Source organism: Physeter macrocephalus, chromosome 21 (genome assembly GCF_002837175.3).
Source record: "Physeter macrocephalus isolate SW-GA chromosome 21, ASM283717v5, whole genome shotgun sequence".
Taxonomy (NCBI): Eukaryota; Metazoa; Chordata; class Mammalia; order Artiodactyla; family Physeteridae; genus Physeter; species Physeter macrocephalus.
The window spans coordinates 56,488,053-56,510,048 of record NC_041234.1 but is presented as its reverse complement, the minus strand read 5'-3'; the positions used below and the strand labels follow the sequence as shown (position 1 = coordinate 56,510,048).

Genomic DNA, 21,996 nt, shown 5'->3' with positions numbered 1-21,996 from the left:
CCACATCTTCTTTATCCATTCATCTGTTCATTGCAGCTCTATTTACAATAGGCAGGACATGGAAGCAACCTAAGTGTCCATCAACAGATGAATGGATAAAGAAGATGTGGCACATATATACAATGGAATATTACTCAGCCATAAAAAGAAATGAAACTGAGTTATTTGTAATGAGGTGGATAGACCTGGAGTCTGTCATACAGAGTGAAGTAAGTCAGAAGGAGAAAAACAAATACCGTATGCTAACACATATATATGGAATCTAAGAAAAAAAATGTCATGAAGAGATTAGTGGTAGGATGGGAATAAAGCACAGACCTACTAGAGCATGGACTTGAGGATATGGGGAGGGGGAAGGGTAAGCTGTGACGAAGTGAGAGAGTGGCAGGGACATATATACACTACCAAATGTAAATTAGATAGCAAGTGGGAAGCTTCCGCATAGCACAGGGAGATCACCTCTGTGCTTTGTTACCACCTAGAGAGATAGGATAGGGAGGGTGGGAGGGAGGGTGACGCAAGAGGGAAGAGATATGGGAACATATGTGTATGTATAACTGATTCACTTTGTTGTAAAGGAGAAACTAACACACTATTGTAAAACAGTTATACTCCAATAAAGATATTTTTTAAAAAAATGAAAAAAAAATCTAAAAAGAATTGGGCATCAAAAGCCTTAAGTGAACTCTCAAGTGCTAATTAACCTCCAGAGAATATATTTCTATATTATTTTCACTATGTTTAATAATTTCTTCCAATAAATAGCATTTGGTTACTTAATAATATCATAAATTTCTTGATTTCCAACCTGTTACACGTAGGTTTTATTCTTATATCCTATTCTGTAAAAAAAAAAAAAAATTAAAGCAGCTCTATAACCACCAATGTCCATTCTCTTGGGTCAATTTGTGACTGTTTCAGAGAAATGGAATAATGAAATCCTCAGGGAATAAGATTCACGTAGAGCATCTGCTGAAATTCCTGAAATACTACATGCTGTCTGGTGTCTTTCAGCACAAGACAGTTCTACATTTGCATCTTTGAGGATCTTAGAGGTGGTAACTAATTAAAATATTACCCAGAATATATTATTGCCACCAGATATGAACTATGACCACATCTAAGGCAATTCCAAGTTGATACTGCTTAATATTTTCTGAGCAGTATGGTGCATTGTGTGATTTCTCCCCCATACATAGTTCCTACTCTTTTTCTTTTAATTGAATTTTATTTAATTTTTTATACAACAGGTTCTTATTAGTTATCTATTTGATACATATTAGTGTATATATGTCAATCCCGGTCTTCCAATTCATCCCACTACCACCACCACCCCACTTCCCCCGCTTGGTGCCCATATGTATGTTCTCTACATCTGTGTCTCTATTTCTGCCTTGCAAACCCGTTCATCTGTAACATTTTTCTAGATTCCACATATATGCGTTAATACACAATATTTGTTTTTCTCTTTCTGACTTACTTCACTCTGTATGACAGTCCCGAGGTCCATCCACGTCTCTACAAATGACCTAATTTTGTTCTTTTTATGGCTGAGTAATATGCCATTGTATATATGTACCACATCTTCTTTATCCATTCATCTGTCAGTGGACATTTAGGTTGCTTCCATGACCTGACTATTGTAAATAGTGCTGCACATGGTTCCTACTCTTAATCACTTTATGATCTTAGGTAACATGAAGTCACTCTGACAGTACATACATTAAGCTAGAAATACAATTTGCATATAAACTGATTATTTTCAAAGATTGATTGTAATTTTTCTTTCTATTCTGTTTTCTAACTATAGAAAAACATACATTCATACATCTCATAAAGAAAGACAATAACTATATAATAGATGAATGAAGTAGCTGTGGTTTTAAAGTACCCCCCCACAACACTTAGGTCATTTCGAATTCTTTTTTAGAAATGACACCAAAAAGAAGGTATTAAGAGAGGTGAGAGTGAAAGATCAATTATGCAAAAACAGAACTATAATTTGGTCATTTCTTTTAGTTAGGGTAAGAAGAGCTAATGAAGGTGGCAATGTCAGGTAAAGGAAAAGCTATTTAAGTAAAATTTGGGGACAAAGCAGGATTAAAATATATTTTGATTTATTAACTATTAAATATAACATTCTTAATAAAATGGTTAGAACTGCTAATATTGAGTGTCTATTACATGATAGTCACATTTCATGAATTATTCCATTTAATCTTCATAACCTCACAAAATACACAAAATGTAAATAAGTTAACTAACTGGCCCAATGTTAAACAACTAGTAAGTTGCAGAGCATATATTTGAACCCAGCTTTGACTAATTCCAGTACTTATGGCCTTTCTATCACCCAATGCAGCATTATGTTAAAATAGAAAAAATTATCCTGTATAGATCACTTATTTTTCTATAGTAAAATGTTATTAAAATCCTTCTCATACAAAAAAAGTTACTGTAAGCATCCCAAGACTGTGCTTTATAAGGAAGAAAAGCCAAAGATCTAAAACACAACAAAATCTAGGTGGAATATAGAAATACCTCAGTGATATTGCAGGTTCTGTACCAGATCACTGTAATAAAGTGAATATTGCAGTAAAGCAAGTCACATGAAGTTTTTGGTTTCCCAGTGCACATAAAATTATGTTTATTCTGTACTGCAATCTATTACATGTACAATAGCATTATATCTGAAAATCAATGGACATACCTTAATTTTAAAAGTCTTTATTGCTAAAAATGTTAACCATCAACTGAACCTTCAGGGAGTTGTAATCTTTCTGCTAGTGGGGGGTTTAAAATATTGCAAGAATTATCAAAATTTGACACAGAGACATGAAGTGAGGAAATGCTATTGGATAAATGGCACTGATAGACTTGCTCAATGCAGGGTTGCCACAAACCTTCAGTTTGTAAAACATTCAATAACTGTGAAGTGCAATAAAATGAAGCACAATAAAGTGAGATATGCCTGTACTAGACTCAAAAATTTTCAGGTATGTTTTACTTCATAACTCTGCATACCTTTTGATTTCTCTTTACGTAACAAACTGTATATGGTGCAATAGTAAATTACTATAAAATTAAGTTGTAACTATTCACCTTTTTGGGTAACGGCTAGGACTAAAATCTACAGTTTAGAACACCTGTCAAAAAAGATCCATGTCAGACCTTTTCCAGTAATAATCAGATATGGTTCCTGTAGCTCTCCATGCAAAACAAATCAAGCCTGCCTACAGAAGTTAAATTAGTGTTCTTATATTGATAATCTGGTACACCCCATGTACTAATTTGGCAATAATTCTCACCTACTTTATAAAGTTTCCTGTCCCTACTTCTTTTATTTCTTTTCCCTTCACTATCAGCTGTCACCCAACAGACTTTTGGTCACCCTTTTTTCCTTTTCATTTCTTTCTCTTTTCACTGTACAAATCCTAAGTTTTATTTCAGCAAAACTTTTAAAAAAGGGGAGACAGATAGTATTTTTTTGAAGTACAACCACTTAGGAATCAAAATTTTAATACTAGTTTTTTTTAATTATTATAACAAGGATTTTAAAGTGAGAACAGCTTTCTTTTTAGACCACTTAGACTATCAATTTCAACCACTTATTTGCTTTCACCCTTACTATATAAAGTATTGAAGTAACAGCAAGCTCTAAAAATTTAAAAAGGGGTTGTATCTCTGTACACAAATTTTGTATGTAGCACCTAGCACTGTAACTTGGGCTACTAGGTATTTAATACATCTATCAAATTGTAAGCAGCTCTTTGCAGGAAACAGGTTTTTGCAGAAAGCAGCTCTTTGCAGGAGGCCCTTTGTCCCATCACTTTAGCAGCTGTATTTTAACTTAACCTTACACCAGGTGCCCCCATGCTTCACTAATCTCTGGCCCAAGCATACTTCTCAAATCTTTTGAGCACATAATGCCTTGTCTAGCCTGTTGATTTTTTTCTTAGACTGAAGAAGTAGGAATGAAGAATAAGTAATTAACTGATGACTAGATCTTTTCCCTATTTTCCCCTTCAGTAATCTCAGGAGCAAACTGCATGAACAATATAGCATCTAAAGAAGGATCACAAGGAGTCAGTAAGTCTGCACACAGTGAAAGATGACCAAGATTCTGACCCCCTCCCCAGATGATTAACTGCAACTAGCTTCCCCTTTCCCCTTTAAAAACTTTCATGGCTGAGCAGAATCTTTGTAATTGGTTGTTGGTCCACCTTCTCCCCAGGTTGCCAGCCTCCTGAATAAAGCAACTTTTTCTTTTCGAACCAACACTTGTGTCTCCAGTATCGGCTTTCAAGAGGCAAGCAGCTGAACCTGAGTTTGGTAACAAAATAACAATTTTTTTTTTTTTTTTTTTTTTTTTTTTTTTTTTGCGGTACGCGGGCCTCTCACTGTTGTGGCCACTCCCGTTGCAGAACACAGGCTCCGGATGCGCAGGCTCAGCGGCCATGGCTCATGGGCCCAGCCACTCCGAGGCATGTGGGATCTTCCTGGACCGGGGCACGAACCCGTGTCCCCTGTATCGGCAGGCGGACTCTCAACCACTGCGCCACCAGGGAAGCCCAAATTAACAGTATTTTTACCAGTCCCCAAAGCATTTTACCAGTCTAACTTTTCTCTAGGAGGCACACAAAAGTAAAGTAATAATAATACTAAATAAATAAATTAATAAAACATCTTCAATAAATATTTAGCATCAATGGTATGCTAGTTAATTAGTTAAAACAGAAAAATACAGAAGATACTGTCACTATCTTACAGGAGCTCACAATCTTTGGGGGTGGGGATGGATAAAACATGCTCACATATGCATAAGGTAAAAATAATTCAGTACCTTATGGCCACTTTCTGGAAGATTTAATGAGTAGCTGGTTACAAATTGTCCTCACACTTAAAGCAGTTAATATGAATAAAAAACTGTGCAATATTTAATGGCACTAAAGATTAAAAGAAGTTATTATGGAAGGCAAAAGGAGGAAGCAGGCAGAAAATTCTACAGCCTCTAGGTCTTCAGTGTTGAGAGAGCCATGAAGCCAGCCTCCTCTTCTCCCTTTTCTACACCCCCCCCACTCTTGCTTTTCCCCTAGGTCTCAGACCTTCCCTTTTCCACAAGGAACTCTGGCCCAGGCCCAGGCATGACAGCAGATAAGTGTTCTTCATTGTTACTGTACATTTGAGTATTTCCCATCTTTCTTTGTTGTCAACCTATTATTTCATGTGTATGTTTTTCAGCATTAAGTAGATTATAAGATCTCTGAAAGCAAGAATTTAAACTTTTTAAAAAGTTACTTTTATCACTCCTAACAATGAGAATAGCACTAAACATACAGGAGCTCATAAATACTTGTCTGTTTTTTTAATTAAAGTGTATCTCAGGGACAATGGAGAAAGATTGACTGGAATTCATTCTAACCTGAGAGACCCCCTGTTTCTTTCTTTCAGGACTTAACACAGACATGGCAATACTCTACACATTGCAAAGTTCTTTAAAAGTCCAGGGTGCTCAAAAGAAGGAAGCCACTTAAAAGATACTGTATTCAAAGCTTTGGAAAATGCCCTGGATTAGAAGAATTAAATCTAAATTTCCTAATCCAATTCCTTTATTGGATTTTTTTAACATGTCTTTCATTAATAGGTAACGCGAAAAATAAAAATCAAAGACAATTTAAGCACAAACTACATCCCTCAACAAATTAAAATGCAATCACCCAGACCCTAGATAGAAGCCTTGCTTTCAACCTAGAACATTTTATTTAAAACAGATTAATCAAGCACCATACTGTGACATTTATCATGTACAGTAATTCCATTTAGAACTTAGAGCAACCTAAAATCAAATGGCATTAGCTCTATAGAACTTAATTTAAAAATCAATCTTTTTGGGCTTCCCTGGTGGCGCAGTGGTTGAGAATCCACCTGCCGATGCAGGGGACACGGGTTTGTGCCCCGGTCTGGGAAGATCCTACATGCCGTGGAGTGGCTAGGCCTGTGAGCCATGGCCACTGAGCCTGTGCATCCGGAGCCTGTGCTCTGCAATGGGAGAGGCCACAACAGTGAGAGACCCACGTACCACACAAAAAAAAAATAAAATAAATAAAAGAAATAGAATGCATTTTTTTCCAAATGTTGCATGTTTTCTGAAAGCTTAAAAAGAAAAAAAGAAAAGATTGGTTTTTTGTTGTTGTTGTTGTTGCTGTTGTTGTTGTTTTGTGGTACGCGGGCCTCTCACTGTTGTGGTCTCTCCCATTGCAGAGCACAGGCTCCGGATGCACAGGCTCAGTGGCCATGGCTCACGGGCCCAGCCACTCCGCGTCATGTGGGATCTTCCCGGACCGGGGCACGAACCCGTGTCCCCTACATCAGCAGGCGGATTCTCAACCACTGTGTCACCAGGGAAGCCCCATTATATTTCTTTTAAAAACACAGAACGGGATGGTCTGTCTGAACCCTAGTACAAAAACATTTACATGTTAATACTTACCATGTGGGCATTTAGCCTTACAAGCTAATTACTAGATATGAGGTACTATCATCATTGGTTAAATGCCAGTGATGGATAAGAAAAAAAAAAACATAGCATATGTCATATGGTTTACAAAAGAAGTAATAAAATTACTTAATTGTTATGGCAGAAAGTTCATCTATACAAGGACTAATGCCAAGCTTATTTATATGCTGGTCCATCTAATTACTTCCCACTGGAATGCTACTGGGCTCAGATAACTAATCCATTAGGAGAAATGATTGTCCCCTACAAAGATAGAGAACTGCCCTAGGTAGCCCCATGCCAAATTCTCAGCTTTTTTGTTATACAATGAAAGAGTCATACTGACCCCCACCCCAACATCGGCAAGGTAGTTGGGATGTAGTCATTTAATCTCTACAGGGAGCCCATGAACTTGACCACAATAACACTTGCCATTCTATGACTAAGTGACTATTAGAGGTAACAGGAAACACTAGAAGAACATAAAGGGAGGGTCCTTCTCCCATATCTAGGAAATGCAATTTCCTAGATTTCTAGTGGGAAATCAGATTCAATTCCTAAAAGAAATTCAATAAATCAAAGACTTTTCCAGATACTTATGCCACAATCCCTGAGAGATGGAACATTTCAGCTGTCAGGTAGGAAAGATAGCTATATAAAAGATAAAGAGAGGTTCGATGACCCGGCTGGTCTTGGTAAAGCGTGTGGTAAAGGCAGCAACCATGCCAAACAGGAGCCCAATGAAAATGCCTCCTATTCCAACCAAAAAATATTTTCCTATCCCAGCCAAAATATCCAATGGTTTGATAGATGGCATTTCAGAGAAAGATTTGAACAACTTATAGAGCACCTTCATAAAAAAAGATTAGAGTGAATTTACCAATCAGAAAAGTCTCAACTTATGCCCTATGTATCCTTCTATTTTGAGGTTTCTCAACTTTGAAGTCCTCCAACTCCCCATTTCCTTCCCAACATGAGTTCCTAGAAATCGTCCCTACATCAAAAGATATTTCTACAGGTCAATATCAAATTATGCATGATTCTGTTTGAAAATTGTCTGATGGGCTGTGAATATATGCTTCATGGCTAAAATATTCTTATTTGACATGACTAGAAAGACTGTGGCCTCCAGAAGTTTTATCCTAGTTTTCACTTGATAAACTGATACAAGATTAGTATAGTATCAAAAAAGCATGGTTATTTTTGAAAACATATTAATGACCAGTAAATCATACTCTCTCAATTCATAAACTTATTCCTAGGACTAAATTGCTCAATCATGGTCTAAACCAGAATTCAATTCTTATTTAAATTTCAAGGGTGACCATAAGGGAACCTAAATAATTACCATGAAAGCTCATGCTTCGGATACTTACAACAGTAACAGCATCATTAAGGAGGGATTCTCCAAACACCAAAATATGAAGCTTTTCATTCACATGAATTTCTTCCAATACAGAGAGTACAGCCACGGGATCTACTGCAGCAATCAAACTACCAAACCAAAAGTTATGAAGCAATGACACATCTTGAAGTTTGAAGTACTTCACCTGACATATGCCATAGAGGGAAAGGCCTATCCCAAATGCATTCCACATGGTTCCAACTATAGCATATGACAGAATGGTCCCTATGTTTTCAAAAAATGGCCAACTAGGCATAAAATATCCTGCATCAAGGACTATTGGTGGAAGTAAATACAAGAAAAATATATCACTGCTCATGACTGGTGGGGATTTGTCATTTAAACTGTAAATTAGTCCCCCCATGATGAGACCTACAAATATCAAGAGGCAGCTTTCAGGTACAACTGTGGGTAACTTATTATAGAGGTGAAATCCTAGAAAAGAGAAAAAAAAGATAGACTATTATAACATCTTTATTATCAATCATCTCTATATGTCAGCCTTCTTCTCAAGCCTCATGATTTCGGGAAAATAGATTCTCAGTCATTTTACATTTTACATTTTAATAATGACTTGATAAAGATGCAGAGGCATGAGTGGAGACAATTTTCTTTATAATGGAAAATATTTACTAATAGAATAAAAGTATTCACAGTTAACAGCAAATGATTATTCATGTGTCCACTGAATCATTTTCAAATGTGAGTACATGTTTTAAAATGGAAACAATACATTTATCAGCTGGCAATATTCTTCTGTTCTTCTCATGATCATAGTCAAAGACATCAGAAACTTAAAAATATAGAAATGACAACCATAATTCAAACGTCTGCTTTGAATAATAAGAGTTGAAAAGGGCTTTAGTAATCATAACTAACTCTTCATTGATAAGGAATCAGACTTACCTAAAAGGAAATTGAGGCCAAAGAAGTAAAGTGACTTTTCATGGCTAAATGGTAATTATGTGGCAGAGCTGAGATGACAACCCAGCCAGGTCTCCTGACTTTTAGCTCAGTGTTCCTATAATTACCCCAAACTGTCACTTGGTCTGATTGACAGATATGGATTTAACACTAATGCTTACTACTGAATTATCAAAATACAATCCCAACTATAAAGTTAGTTTTTTCTCATACAATGATATGAGTCTTTCATCCCATGAGGTAAATGCAGCCATCTCTAGCAACCCACATAGCAGCAGTTCTCTGTTTTATCCTGTATTCTTTTACCTTTGCCCACGTTATATACCACATCATCATGCTCTAGCTTACATGGAGCCTATAAATAACAACTCTAATTATCATCAATCCTCTCTGCTATAGAAAGGACCTTAATGGTCATCTGAGCTAATCCATTCCCTTCCTCTCTGCCCCAGTCACCACTAATACACTGCTGAGATCCCTTTCTAAAATATTTGTTAATTAATTTGACTACAACTTTCTCAAGGATTGAAGGTAGTTTTTACATTAATCCCCTAGCACATTGATAGCACATAGAAATAGCTCAACAGATACTTATCAAATAAATAATAAATGTATTTTTAGAAAAGAAAGCCAGTTGGTTCCTAAGCTAGACTTTAAATAGTTTCAAAAGTGCTTTCACATATACTCTTCTATTTGATTCTCTAATCATACCAACACAGCAATGTAAATACTGCTATCCCCATATTAGAAATGATAAATATGAAGCCAAAGAAGTACTTCACTCATCTAACACATACTGATTGCCTATGTGCCAGGCACTGGCTCCTAAATTTGAGCAAATATTAAATAGCTCAAAGTAATCTTATCTTTCCACTAAACCATGCTAGGTTTCTCTTTATCCTCTACAGAACCACTTATTTCCTCTAGGCATTGAAATAATTTGAAAACTCCTCATGGGAAGGATGGGGTCTTATTCATCTCTGTAGCCCATGGGCCCAATATAATGCTCCACACATAAAATGTGCTCAAAAATATTTGTTGAATGAATGCTAACAAGGGAGGTGTTTTTTTTGTTTTTTAATTTACATTCTCTTACAAGGTCACAGCAAAATATCGTCTGTCAGTGATGGCTCAATAAAGTCCTACTTAAACAAATGGGGATGGAAGACTTACTGGGAAGTCCCTTTGCCCTGTTATCCTGAAATTAACATTTAATTAGACTATTTATTGCAATCAATATATCTAGTACTGAAAAAATAATTTATAAGAAACCTAACCCTAATAACCTTAATTATTAATCCTAGTAATTTAAAAGAATCCACAAGTGCTAATTTCTATCACCCAAAACAGCATGTATTTCTAATCAAGGAAGCATGAGACTAGCATTCTAGTTCTGGTTTGTTGAACTTCACAAAGCATCTTCTCTCCCTGGGCCTCAGATTTCCTATCTATAAAATAAAGGAGTTGGATAAGAATGATTTCTAGGGTTTTTCCAGATCTGACAATCTATCGTGCTATGAATCTATGGATTTTCTGGGTCATCATTAAATATTACATTTCATGAATGGTAAAGCTTTGGTATCTATAAAGTCACTTAAATAAAACTTTGAAATGCTGAACATGGTTTATTTTAGAATAAATTCATTTTAAAATGACAAAATTCTACAGTCTTTTATGTTTTCCTGGCATTGTTTTTGGTTCTCAACCTACATAAAAACGTTAACTCCATCATAAATACTTTGAACTGTTAAAGGACTCTCATAATTTTAATACCACCAAGGCAAAGTTCTGATAAATTATTAAAGAACATAAAAGGAATAACTGAGAATAAATCTCCTTAGGAGAATCACAACACTAGTAAATCAGGGTGTTCATAAAGGTGAAATAGTTAAAACATAGCAGCTCTTCTTTTCTTGCTGAATTTAGTCTTAGTTTGTGTTTACACTTAAATTCTGAGTGGTGACAAAAAGGCTTATCTTTTAAAAAATAGGAAATGGACTTGTTCCACTGTCTCACTACCTGGCAACTATAAGCATCCTGTGAGGAAAAAAGTTTGCCTAAAGACTCAGATCAGTTAGAATCATTCTATTAAGATTTCTCTGTTCTCCCTTTTAAAGTTATGCCTCATCTTCTCAACCCTTGAACAACTGGGACCCTTTGCAGTCTAAGTTCCTGTGCTGAGCCTATTCCTACCTCCTTCTACTGGGAGACCACCAACATTTGAACATAATCACTGCAAGAGGGTTTGAGATATGAAGATAAAGATCCTTGTGACAGAGCACAGGAGGCAAATATTCCAGTTTGCCTTTCTCTGGTCTATTAAGGAAAAGGTGCCTTTCTTAACATCTGGAAAAGCCCTGAAAGTCCCCTCCCCCATTAGGCAACTCCCTGGGAGAGGCTTGGGAAGTTCCTCACTTACCTGTCTTTGCCAGAGAGGCTAACATAATCCAGAGTGTGATCTCAAAAGGAATTTGCACATGCTGGTAATCCAGGGAGAAGAGGAGTGTGTGAGCAGACACCATCGAGGCATTTTCCTGTGTTATTTTGGGTCCCCAGCTGCTATTTTTTGCTGTCAGGTCCCAGTAGTGCAGCATGTTACCCCCAGAGGTTCCCAGAAGCTGGGAGCAGAGCTGCCCCAGTAGCAGAGGTAAGAGGAGGCCCAGCCCATGGGCCACCACCAGCTCTGCCAGCAGTGCTTGCTAAAGTACTTAATCTCCCACCCCAGCTGCAGTTGCTCACAAATGCAGTTTGCTGTCCCTGACCCTTAGTCCTGCTGGCTAGCATTTAATGGATCAGTGAAAATTCCAGCAGCTCCCTTGAATCCTAGAAGAGAAATTCTGGGCTGTTATGCCCTGGAATGAAATTAGAGCCCGAGCCAGCAAAGGGAGGAAGCTGGGACAAATTCATTGATTGACATGGAAAAGGATTTTACCCCCAGTCCTAACTCTCAAGGGAAGAAAATCACTGGGAACTGGATTCTGGCCACTTAGCAATCTATTTTCTTACTAAAGATAACTCCAATTCAGAATGGATATAGAAAACTATTCAAGAAGAATTCCTAAATCTCCAGAGACTATCAAGACCTCTGCGTACGAGAATCCTAACTAGGATGCCAAATTCAAGCTGCCTTTTGGGGAAAACTCTAGAGGTAGAGCTTCTTAGTTTCACAGAGAGAGGCGAAGGGGTCGACAAAATTAAATCAGCTGCTTCTGGAAATTCTAGGAGAAAAGCCTTTTCTTTATTCTGAATAAATGGCCTAGTACTTAAGAGGGGAATAGAAATACTATTTTTATTTTTCTGCCATAATTCCTATCTCCCATGTGATATCTTTCAATAGAACTTCTAAAAAAAGACAAGGACATTCTACTCCAACTTCGACCCCATGTAAATTATGCCTACTTTACTTGTTAATCAATTTTCTCAGGTTTCACCATGAAAAACATGTATTGGTTACTTATAAACTCAGTGAGATTTCACTAGAAAGGCCAACCTCCAGAATAGTTACATATCCTTTTGTATCATTGTGCCCTTTTTATTTTTATTATCCTCAAATTAGGCATGATTTTAAACCTGGTGTCTTCTTTTCTGTTGCTGTCCTTTGTCAAACTCTTTAGAGGACATCTTGTTACATAGATTACCAAATAGAATAGCAACAAAAATTTAATACTTACATATATATTTTGCTTGTGGCAATTGGGGAAAAATGTAATTAAAAGTGGAATGTGATGAAATAAATTTTCACATATTGGGGTATGGGGAAGTCATTCTGTCTTATACATAAGTAAACTTGAATTTTATGCTAACTAAAACAGGCTGTTTGTGGCCTATCAAACATACATTGTACATCTGCTTTAATTATTAAAGAAAAGGGCACATTAACCAGAAGTAAAGAATATCCATGTTAGAAATAAACATTAGCATCCTTTCCTGAACATGAATGCTGGTACTCCTTTGATGATAAGACTCCCTACCCAGGTGCCAAAGCCATAGTGACTCACTGTGTACGTGCAGATCTGCTTTTGTGAAACTTTGAAGGAATGTATCCCTGACTTGTTTAATGTTCTTTGTTCTGAAAAGATATAAAATTGTCATGAAAACCATGCTTCTCTGGAGCATTTCCTCAGAGTTATCTGAGAGGCTGTCTTCCGGGCTATAGTCCTCAGTTTGGCTCAAATAAAACTCTTTTCAGTTTCTATTATAAATTGCTTATTGATTATTTTCATCAACAAATGTATTGTGTTGTTAGTTTCAGAGAAAGAATAGAGCCAATCTAAAAAACGAAAAGGTTTTCTGAAATTTCCATGTGATTTCTTTCCCTGAGCTTTCAATGCTAAGCATCCACGTCACATTGTCCATATAACTAACTGTTAGTATGAATAATATACATATGAATCCTGTGACAAGTTGATAGAGATGGTGAATTTTCTCTACTATTGCATTTTTAACTACATCTTTGTATTTGTTCTGTATTATTATAAAATCCTTTATTAGTATTGTTTCTTAATTATAAATATTTTGTATTTTCAGCCTGTGAAATTAGATAGACCAGAATAGATCCCCATTTTCTCAGGGTAAAGTCATTGCTTTATAGACATTGCTTATATAAAGACATATGTTTATATAACAATGCTTGCAATAGGTACTCAATAAAAAAAATTCATGGGGGAAGGTGATAAGTCTATTTTTTTGTGCGTGTGTGCTATGCGGGCCTCTCACTGTTGTGGCCTCTCCCGTTATGGAGCACAGGCTCAGTGGCCATGGCTCACGGGCCCAGCAGCTCCACGGCATGTGGGATCTTCCCGGACTGGGGCACGAACCCGTGTCCCTTGCATCGGCAGGCGGATTCTCAACCACTGCGCCACCAGGGAAGCCCGATAAGTCTATTTTAAAGTGATGTACACTTTGAGTATTATAGCAAATATAAATATTTGTGATACCAAGGAAAATTATTTTTTCTTGTTTTCTTTGTGCTCAGAATACTGCAAAATTACACAGTAAAAGTGGAAAAATATTTTCCTGGTAAATTCTTGTTTTTAATAATAATCATCCTTGCCTTTCTGACAGAAAGCAAAAACTATATATACATATACACACATAGAAAGGGAGGGAGGAAGAAACGAAGGAAGGCCAAAATAAGTAAATAAGTATGTCACAAAACAGGATGTAGGACTGCTATCATAGTTGACTATTCACAGAGAACACAAGTAATTAAAATATGGGAGCCCTAGGCTATTAGATAAATTAATGATCCATTTTTTTTTCTTAGTTGCTTAAACACCATCTATCCTAACAGCTAATGATAAATCAATGACCCATTTTTCAACAAAAAGGAATAATTTGGAGACACAAACTCACCAATGCATATGCTTTTGATATGTCAACAGTCTTCTTGAAAATAAATCTAAGTTTTTAAAGTGGAGTATAAATTTAAAATCTGACAACTTAAAATTTAATTTCCCTGTAAATTTCTCCATTTGCAATTTCATTTACCATGATCCTGTACACAGCATTTAGCTATTTACTTTATTTTTAGATCAGAGACTGCAAACTTGACACTAACCACTATTCTCAGTAATTATTTTCCAGGTTTACATCAGACCAAGTTCTGGAGTAATCATATTAGGTGTGGAATATTCAATATTGGTGTCCCTCATTATCTTGGTCTAGATTTTTATTTGTTTTTTTTTTGCGGTACGTGGGCCTCTCACTGTTGTGGCCTCTCCCGTTGCAGAGCACAGGCTCCAGACGCGCAGGCTCAGCGGCCATTCTCACGGGCCTAGCTGCTCCGTGGCATGTGGGATCTTCCCGGACCGGGGCACGAACCCATGTCCCCTGCATCAGCAGGCAGACTCTCAACCACTGCACCACCAGGGAAGCCCAAGGTCTAGATTTTTATATAAGAGGCATATAATGTGATTTTAGGATCTATGGAAGGTTATTCCATGAAAAGAAAAGCACCTCTCCATTCTTTTCTCTTTTTATTGATTATAATTTATATTTAATAAAATGCACAGTTCTTAAGTGTTCAACTTGATGTTTTGGCAATTTATATACACCTTTATAACTACTACCCAAAGAAAGATATTGAAACTTTGTCTCATGCTCCTTTTCAGCTTATCCCCACCTTAACACACAGACAACCACTGTTCTGATTTTTTTCCAATAGATTAGTTTTTGCCTATTATTGAACTCCATATGAATTGAATCATAAAATATTTACTCTCTTGTGTCTGGCTTCTTTCGATCATCATAGTATCCGTGGTAATTGTCCACGTTGTTATATGTATCAGTTGTTCAATCCTTTTTACTGGCAAGTGCTGTTCCATTGTACAAATATCCCACAATTTGTTTATCCATTCTTATGTTGATGGACATTTGTGTTGTTACTAGTTTTGGCGACTGTGAAAAAGGCTGCTATGAATATTATTGAACAAGCTTTGTGTGAACACATGTTTTTTATTTATTTTGAGTAATTGTTTATGCATGTAATTGATATGTATTTCCCTCCTTTTAAAAAATACAAGACAAATATTTAATTATATAACCCATTGTTATTAAGACATATAATGTAAATCTGTAAAGAACATAATTATTAACTTAAATTCATAATATGGGGACTTTCCTCATGGCACAGTGGTTAAGAATCTGCCTGCCAATGCAGGGGACACGGGTTCGAGCCCTGGTCCAGGAACATCCCACATGCCGCAGAGCATATAAGCCTATGCACCACAACTACTGAGCCTGCACTCTACAGCCTGTGAGTCACAACTACTGAGCCTGCGCGCCACAACTACTGAAGTCCACACGGCTGAACCCATGCTCCGCAACCAGAGAAGCCACCACAATGAGAAGCCCCAACACCACAATGAAGAATAGCCTCTGCTCGCCACAACTAGGGAAAGCTGGTGCACAACAATGAAGACCCAATGCAGCCAAAAACAAATTAATTAATTAATTTAAAAATTCATAGTATGGGATAGATGACTGAACTCAGAGGACTTGGTAAATATAAAAGTGCAATAAACTATGAATTAGAAGACCTCGATTCTAGTACCACCATTAGGTGCTAGTTCTGATTTCGGACGCACGCAGCAGGAAGTGGCAGCTTGCAGCAAGCAGCAGTGAGTAGTAGCTGGAAGCAAGATCCTAGTTCCCGGACCGGGCGTCCTAACTGCTAGACCACAGAAGCCAGCGGCTAGCGCCTGGATCCACCAGTTCTTGCCTGCCTTGTCAGGAAAGAATTCTGGCCAGGAGACAGAAGGTAAAGAGAAAAGTTAAAAGTTTTTTGGAAAAGTAGAGTACATGTGGAAAGACACACGGGCAAACTCAGAGAGAGAGAGTCGCCCCTTTGGAAATTTAAATTCTTTACAAAGGGGCAGTTTGCTGGGTCTTTGTCTCCCATCTGGCCAAACATCTTGTTTTGTCCCCCTTGGCTAATTTGTGTCAGGACCCTCCCCTTAGGTGCACACGCACCTCTCAGCCAAGATGGATCTTGACGTGAAAGGGTCTGGGAGAAGCAAGACTCACTATGGCCTGGAAGTGTCCCCCGACTTTTGACCCCCAAGGACCCCTTCTGCACATGTGCAGTGTCTCTCTTATCTCAATGAAGGGAAATATATAACCTCTTGATCTTTACTCAAACGGGGTTTAGCCCCTCTCTGTCCCTGTCATGACTGTTATCTTAAGGTGTCCACAGGAGACAAAGGCTGGCTATTTACCCTGTTTCTGTTGTTACTTCCATTTTGGAGAGCAAACAGGAGGCTGATTGTAAATGCCTAACCTGGAGCCCACCTATCTCCTGTCTCAGGAAATGCAAACAGGAGGTTAGTTGTAAGTGCCTGGCCTGAAACCCATCTTTTTCTCACCCCAAGAAATGTAAATAGGAAGCCAGTTGTAAATGCCTAGCCTGGAGCCCATCTATCTCCTGCCTCAGTTCTATGACCTTAGACAGTTTACTTAACCTTTGTGAACTTCTATTCACTCCTCTTCAAAAGTAAGGTTTAGTGTTCTAAATCATTTGTATCTTCTATGCACCTATTATGCTATGTGGGGATAGAACTAGATGCTGTAGACATGAGGGATAACACTGATTCCCTGCAATCAAGGAGCTTATGAGTTAGTGGGAGAAATAGACACATCAACCTGAAAGGTCATTAGAATATAATAAGTGAGGTTCATTCAACAATAAGAATATAACCAACAGGTATCTATTGAGTGTCTACCTTGTATTTCCTGCTAGGTATTTGGCATATGATGCTAAATACTTCCAATATAGGTTTGGCCTTTGTGGTACAGACTAATGGGAGATACAAATTAAAAATTCAATCCTAATGTAGTACAACTAGATACTGGGGGAATACACAACACATGGGAGCACAGAATCAAGGTTCTTAACCCAGACTAAAAGAAGAAAGAAGACAGAGAAAACGTTCTGGAAAAAAACTGAACTGAGACTCAAAAGAAGAAAAGTTGGAGATAGTCTGACAAAAAGGGATGGGTTTCACTAGCAAAGCAAAATAGAGACATAAACAACCAGAGGAAGATCATGGCAAATTCCAGGAATGAAAAAAATATTGTGTGACTGCATCTTAATTGAGTGGCATGAATAAAGACTTTGAGACCAATTAGGAGATGACAGTAATCTGAAATAGAGACACAACAATGGAAACATAAAGTTAACAGATTAGAAAGATTAGCAGCAACAAGAAGCTGCTACTACCCCTAGTCTGAAGAGACAAAGAGAGGAGATGGAAACTTATCACAGAGACCAGAATAACCTGGCAGAAACTAAAACATTAGCAGTAATGTTCAATGAGAGCTACAGTCATGAACAGTTGCTGCAAGAGACCCCCCCCCAAGGAAAATAAGAGAGAGAGAGAAATACTCTGGCCTCTCTCTTCTCTCTCTCCAAACTCCCATCAGTACCTACAATTATATGAGTCCACCAGGAAGCCAGCTGACACAGGAGCCTGAGAAACACAACCTAGAGGAGTCTGCCACTCTGAAAACAGAGCAAAGCAAGCAAATGTCAAGGAATGGATCTGAGAGCAAACAGGTCCAAGACTGGCACACAGTTCTAATTACTATATACTAATACTAATACAAATACTAATACTAATACTATCCCAGCTGCATGTGAGAAAAAAAAGGAGAAAAAAGAAGAGAAGACATCCAAAAAATAGCGAACATGCAAGTAAGAAGTGAAAGCTTTCAATCTCTTCACTTCTTTGAATAGGAGAGGCCTGAGTGTACCCACACATAGACTGAAATCTTTATTTCTACACCCAATCAGTTAAGAATATGACACATCCCATCAAAATGTGTGGCTCAGCAGAGTAGTGATTTGCAAACAAGGGAGTGGAGTTGGACATATTAGGTATTCCAGAGGTTATGTGTAGTTTGAAGTGCCTCCCCAGCTTTGATGCATGCTCTTACACACACACGTGCATGCGCACACACATATGCACACACACTGAGAATCACTACACTTTTTTATTGATAACACCCACCTTATTAAAGAGGTCAGTATCAGAAAATCCCTGCCTGTACTTTTTCAGAGTCCTTTTGTTATACCAAGAGATATTCCTGCCTGGAGAAATGACTCTCTTCTAAGAAAATAGGATGGAGCATCTATTACTGACAGAAATAGAAAAGAAGAGGAAATTGATAAGTAGTCAGCCACAGGGGCATATCCCAGACATGGGAATGTACAGGCACTGGAATATCCCTAAAGCAGATGAGCTTTCCCAAGAATTCACAAAGGGGAATAACCATGGAGAAAAAGTTTGAATTTTCACATATGACACATCATGAGGGCATTTGGTGCCAAAATACACTGGAGCATTCCAGTAAGATATATTTTCTTCGCCTCAACTCCCCGTCAAACTCAAACCCTCCTGCATGAGCTAGAGGCAGCCAAACAAGCAGGGAAGAAAGGCATAAAAAGGAATTTAAAGGAATAGGAAAGAAGCCATCCACACGTAACCTCCTCTCTACCACCACTTCTCACTGCAGGCTTCCAATCATGAGTCAGACCCAAATACAGGAAGAGAGAGAGAGAGATTAAAAATATAGTAATAGACTAGACTGATGTTTGTCATACCTAAAATTAGATTGTTGATCCCTGAAAGTGACCAGAAAAGCAATGAGATATGCCCAAGATATAAACCATAAGCAGAATATGGATGTTCTACAGAGCTCAGTTAAAAAGTAATAAGGAGAATAAAATAGAGGAAGAAAAATAGAGCAAAGAAAACTCAGTCAACCTAATGAAGATTGTCAACTTAACAAAGATCAAAAAAAATAGGAAAAAGCTCTAGAAACTGCAAATAGGAAGACACAAAATAAGATATAGGAATAGGTCTAAATATAATCATAATGATAGGCAATGTAAGTGGGATAAACTCATTATTAAATGGCAGATGCTCTCAGATTGGAGTTGCTAAATCCAGCTATATGTTGTTAACAAGAGATAAACCTCAAATAAAAGTTGCAAAGAAAAAGATAGAAAAAATATACAAACAAATTGCTTTAAAAATGAAATATAGCAATATTAATATCTCGCAAAAGAGATTCAAGGAAAAAACTATTTGATATAAAGCTGGAGATGACACTGATATAGAAAGACCTGAAATACTGTCATTGTTCTCTGAATAAGACAGGAGCTTAAGGAGACCGGGATGATACGTGGAGTACTGGCCTAAGTCCATCTGAAAATGGGTCCAAAGGTTCTATGGACCTACATTGTTGTTATTTCTCCAGTCCCTGGGTAATAATTAGGTTGGAATATTCAACATTTGGCAGAAATCTTATATTGCATCCCCTTCCAATATAAAAGCATTTCAGGACTTCCCTGGTGGTGCACTGGCTAAGAATCCGCCTGCCAATGCAGGGCAAATGGGTTCGAGCCCTTGTCCGGGAAGATGCCACATGCCACGGAGCAACTAAGCCCGTGCGCCACAACTACTGAGCCTGTGCTCTAGAGCCTGCGAGCCACAACAACTGAGCCTGCGTGCCACAACTACTGAGCCCGCGTGCCACAACTACTGAGCCCGTGTGCCACAGCTACTGAAACCCATGCGCCTAGAGCCTATACTCTGCAACAAGAGAAGCCACTGCAATGAGAAGCCTACACACTGCAACGAAGAGTAGCCCCCGCTCACTACAACTAGAGAAAGCCCGTGTGCAGCAACAAAGACCCAATGCAAACAAAGTAAATAAATAAATAAATAAATAAATTTATAAAAATAAAAGTAAAAGCAATGCAGTGATCGGTGGTCCTCATTGAATGTTGGATGCAGTAGTATATCACACTTGGAAATACTGTCCTTACCCATTTATCAAGAGATTTAAAAGGCACAGTTTTGAGTAAGGCTCTGAGCAGTAAGAGAGGGTGTTTTAATTGCTTCCCATTCACCCCATTGGTGAGAAACACCCTAGAGTTATGTCAATGACCAAAAATACAACAACCAACACTGGACAGATGAAATCAACAGCAGTTTAAGAGTCATATATACTCACAGCCCAAGGGAGGAGGACACCATATGCCACATAAGACTACTGGGGTGTTGCAATCTGGAATAGAGTGAACAAGAAAGAGCTGTGGAAGACAGGCTTTATAGTATCAAGAGAGTGAGGTGCTGCCTAGTTCCGTCAGAAGATGAGATTGGCTTGTTTGAATAATTCTATAGGCTGGTGAGGAACTGAAACCCACTACCCAGGGATAAGCAGGAATTGTGCCTGGCACCCTTGATAAGGAGGGTGGACTAACTAGGATACCTTATCCACAAGGCAGAATACAGAGAGGAACTTTGCATTTACGCCATTAGGGGCCTTTCTGGTTTCAGATATCAAGACAGAATATAATATTGGGCCTTAATTTTAGACTTTATATCACAGGAGCTATGAAAAAGATCCAGGTGAAAGCTGCCCTTTTATCAGGTCATATGACCAAGCAGATTTGATGGTGTGAGAGGTATCTGTAGTGGATGGGATGCTGTGTGCACTCTATAGCCCCAATTAGAGAGTTATAACACAGACTCCAGGGGTTATGGAACAAGGTCGTGCCTTCTGCAGCAGATAACTCCTTGATGTTTGAAAAGAAGACCTAGATGTGCTACTAAACCCTAGTAGAGACTAAACACTTGACTAAGGGACATCAGCTCTACCACTAGAGCTGACCGTCATGAGCTGGTTATTATCAGATCCACCAAGTCAATAGCAATCCATCATTCAATAGACTGGTCCCACAATAAGTTGCACAAACAGAAGGCCTAGACTTCTTGTCACTTATCTCTGTTGCACTGATGTCTCTCGCTCACCTAGGGTACCCTATGACCAGCTGTAAAAAAAAAAAAAAAGACAGAGAGAGAGAGAGAATATTCCAGGGCCTGGTTCACATATGGTAGGCTCAATATACTGTTATAAATCAAAAGTAGCCTGTTACTGCATCTATCAGCCACATATAGAGATGTCCTTAAAGGGGAGAAATAAATGAAAATCCTCCCAGTTGGCAAAGTTTTATGTAGTACACCTTAGTTATCAATTTGATGTGTATAATACATTAATTATAAAAATGTCCACAATTCTTTACCCTGTTCTTTCTGACTTCAACTCCTCCCATTAAGAGGTAAACTCTATTTCTCCATCCCTGAGAATGGGCTGGCCTTGTGATTTGTTTGGCCCATTGAATGAAGCATTAAGTAACAATTCAGGGCCTAGTACTCAAGAGGCTTTCTATGCTTCCCTCTCTCTCAAAACCCTTATATGACTATATGAACAAGTCCAGGATAATTTGCTGGATGATGAGTTGCATGTAGCCCCCAATTATCCTAGCCAATAGGCAACAAATTACCATACACGTGAGAAGGAATAAACATACAATGTTTATTCCTTCTAGACCAGCCATCTCCCAGCTGATGTTGTAGTTGACCACAGATGCATGAAAAAGCCCAGCTGAGATCAACCAACCATGATCTAGAAAAACAGAATCATCCAGCTGACCAAAATCTCATGAGCAAAAATATATGTCTATTGTTTTTTTTTAACATCTTTATTTGAGTATAACTGTTTTACAATAGTGTGTTAGTTTCTCCTTTACAACAAAGTGAATCAGTTATACATATACATATGTTCCCATATCTCCTCCTTCTTGTATCTCCCTCCCTCCCAC

General features: G+C 37.9%; 1 protein-coding gene across 1 annotated transcript in view; it reads right to left on the bottom strand.

The window, feature by feature from the left end:
• LOC112066431 (sodium/hydrogen exchanger 2-like) overlaps positions 1–11,419 on the bottom strand; it is a 44,975-nt gene extending 33,556 nt beyond the window's left edge. Inside the window, 5 exon segments of the mRNA XM_055081591.1 lie at positions 4,844–4,857; positions 7,102–7,154; positions 7,157–7,346; positions 7,873–8,336; positions 11,245–11,419. Coding sequence (XP_054937566.1) covers positions 4,844–4,857; positions 7,102–7,154; positions 7,157–7,346; positions 7,873–8,336; positions 11,245–11,419 — 896 coding nt within the window.
• Between the last annotated feature and the right edge of the window lie 10,577 nt (positions 11,420–21,996).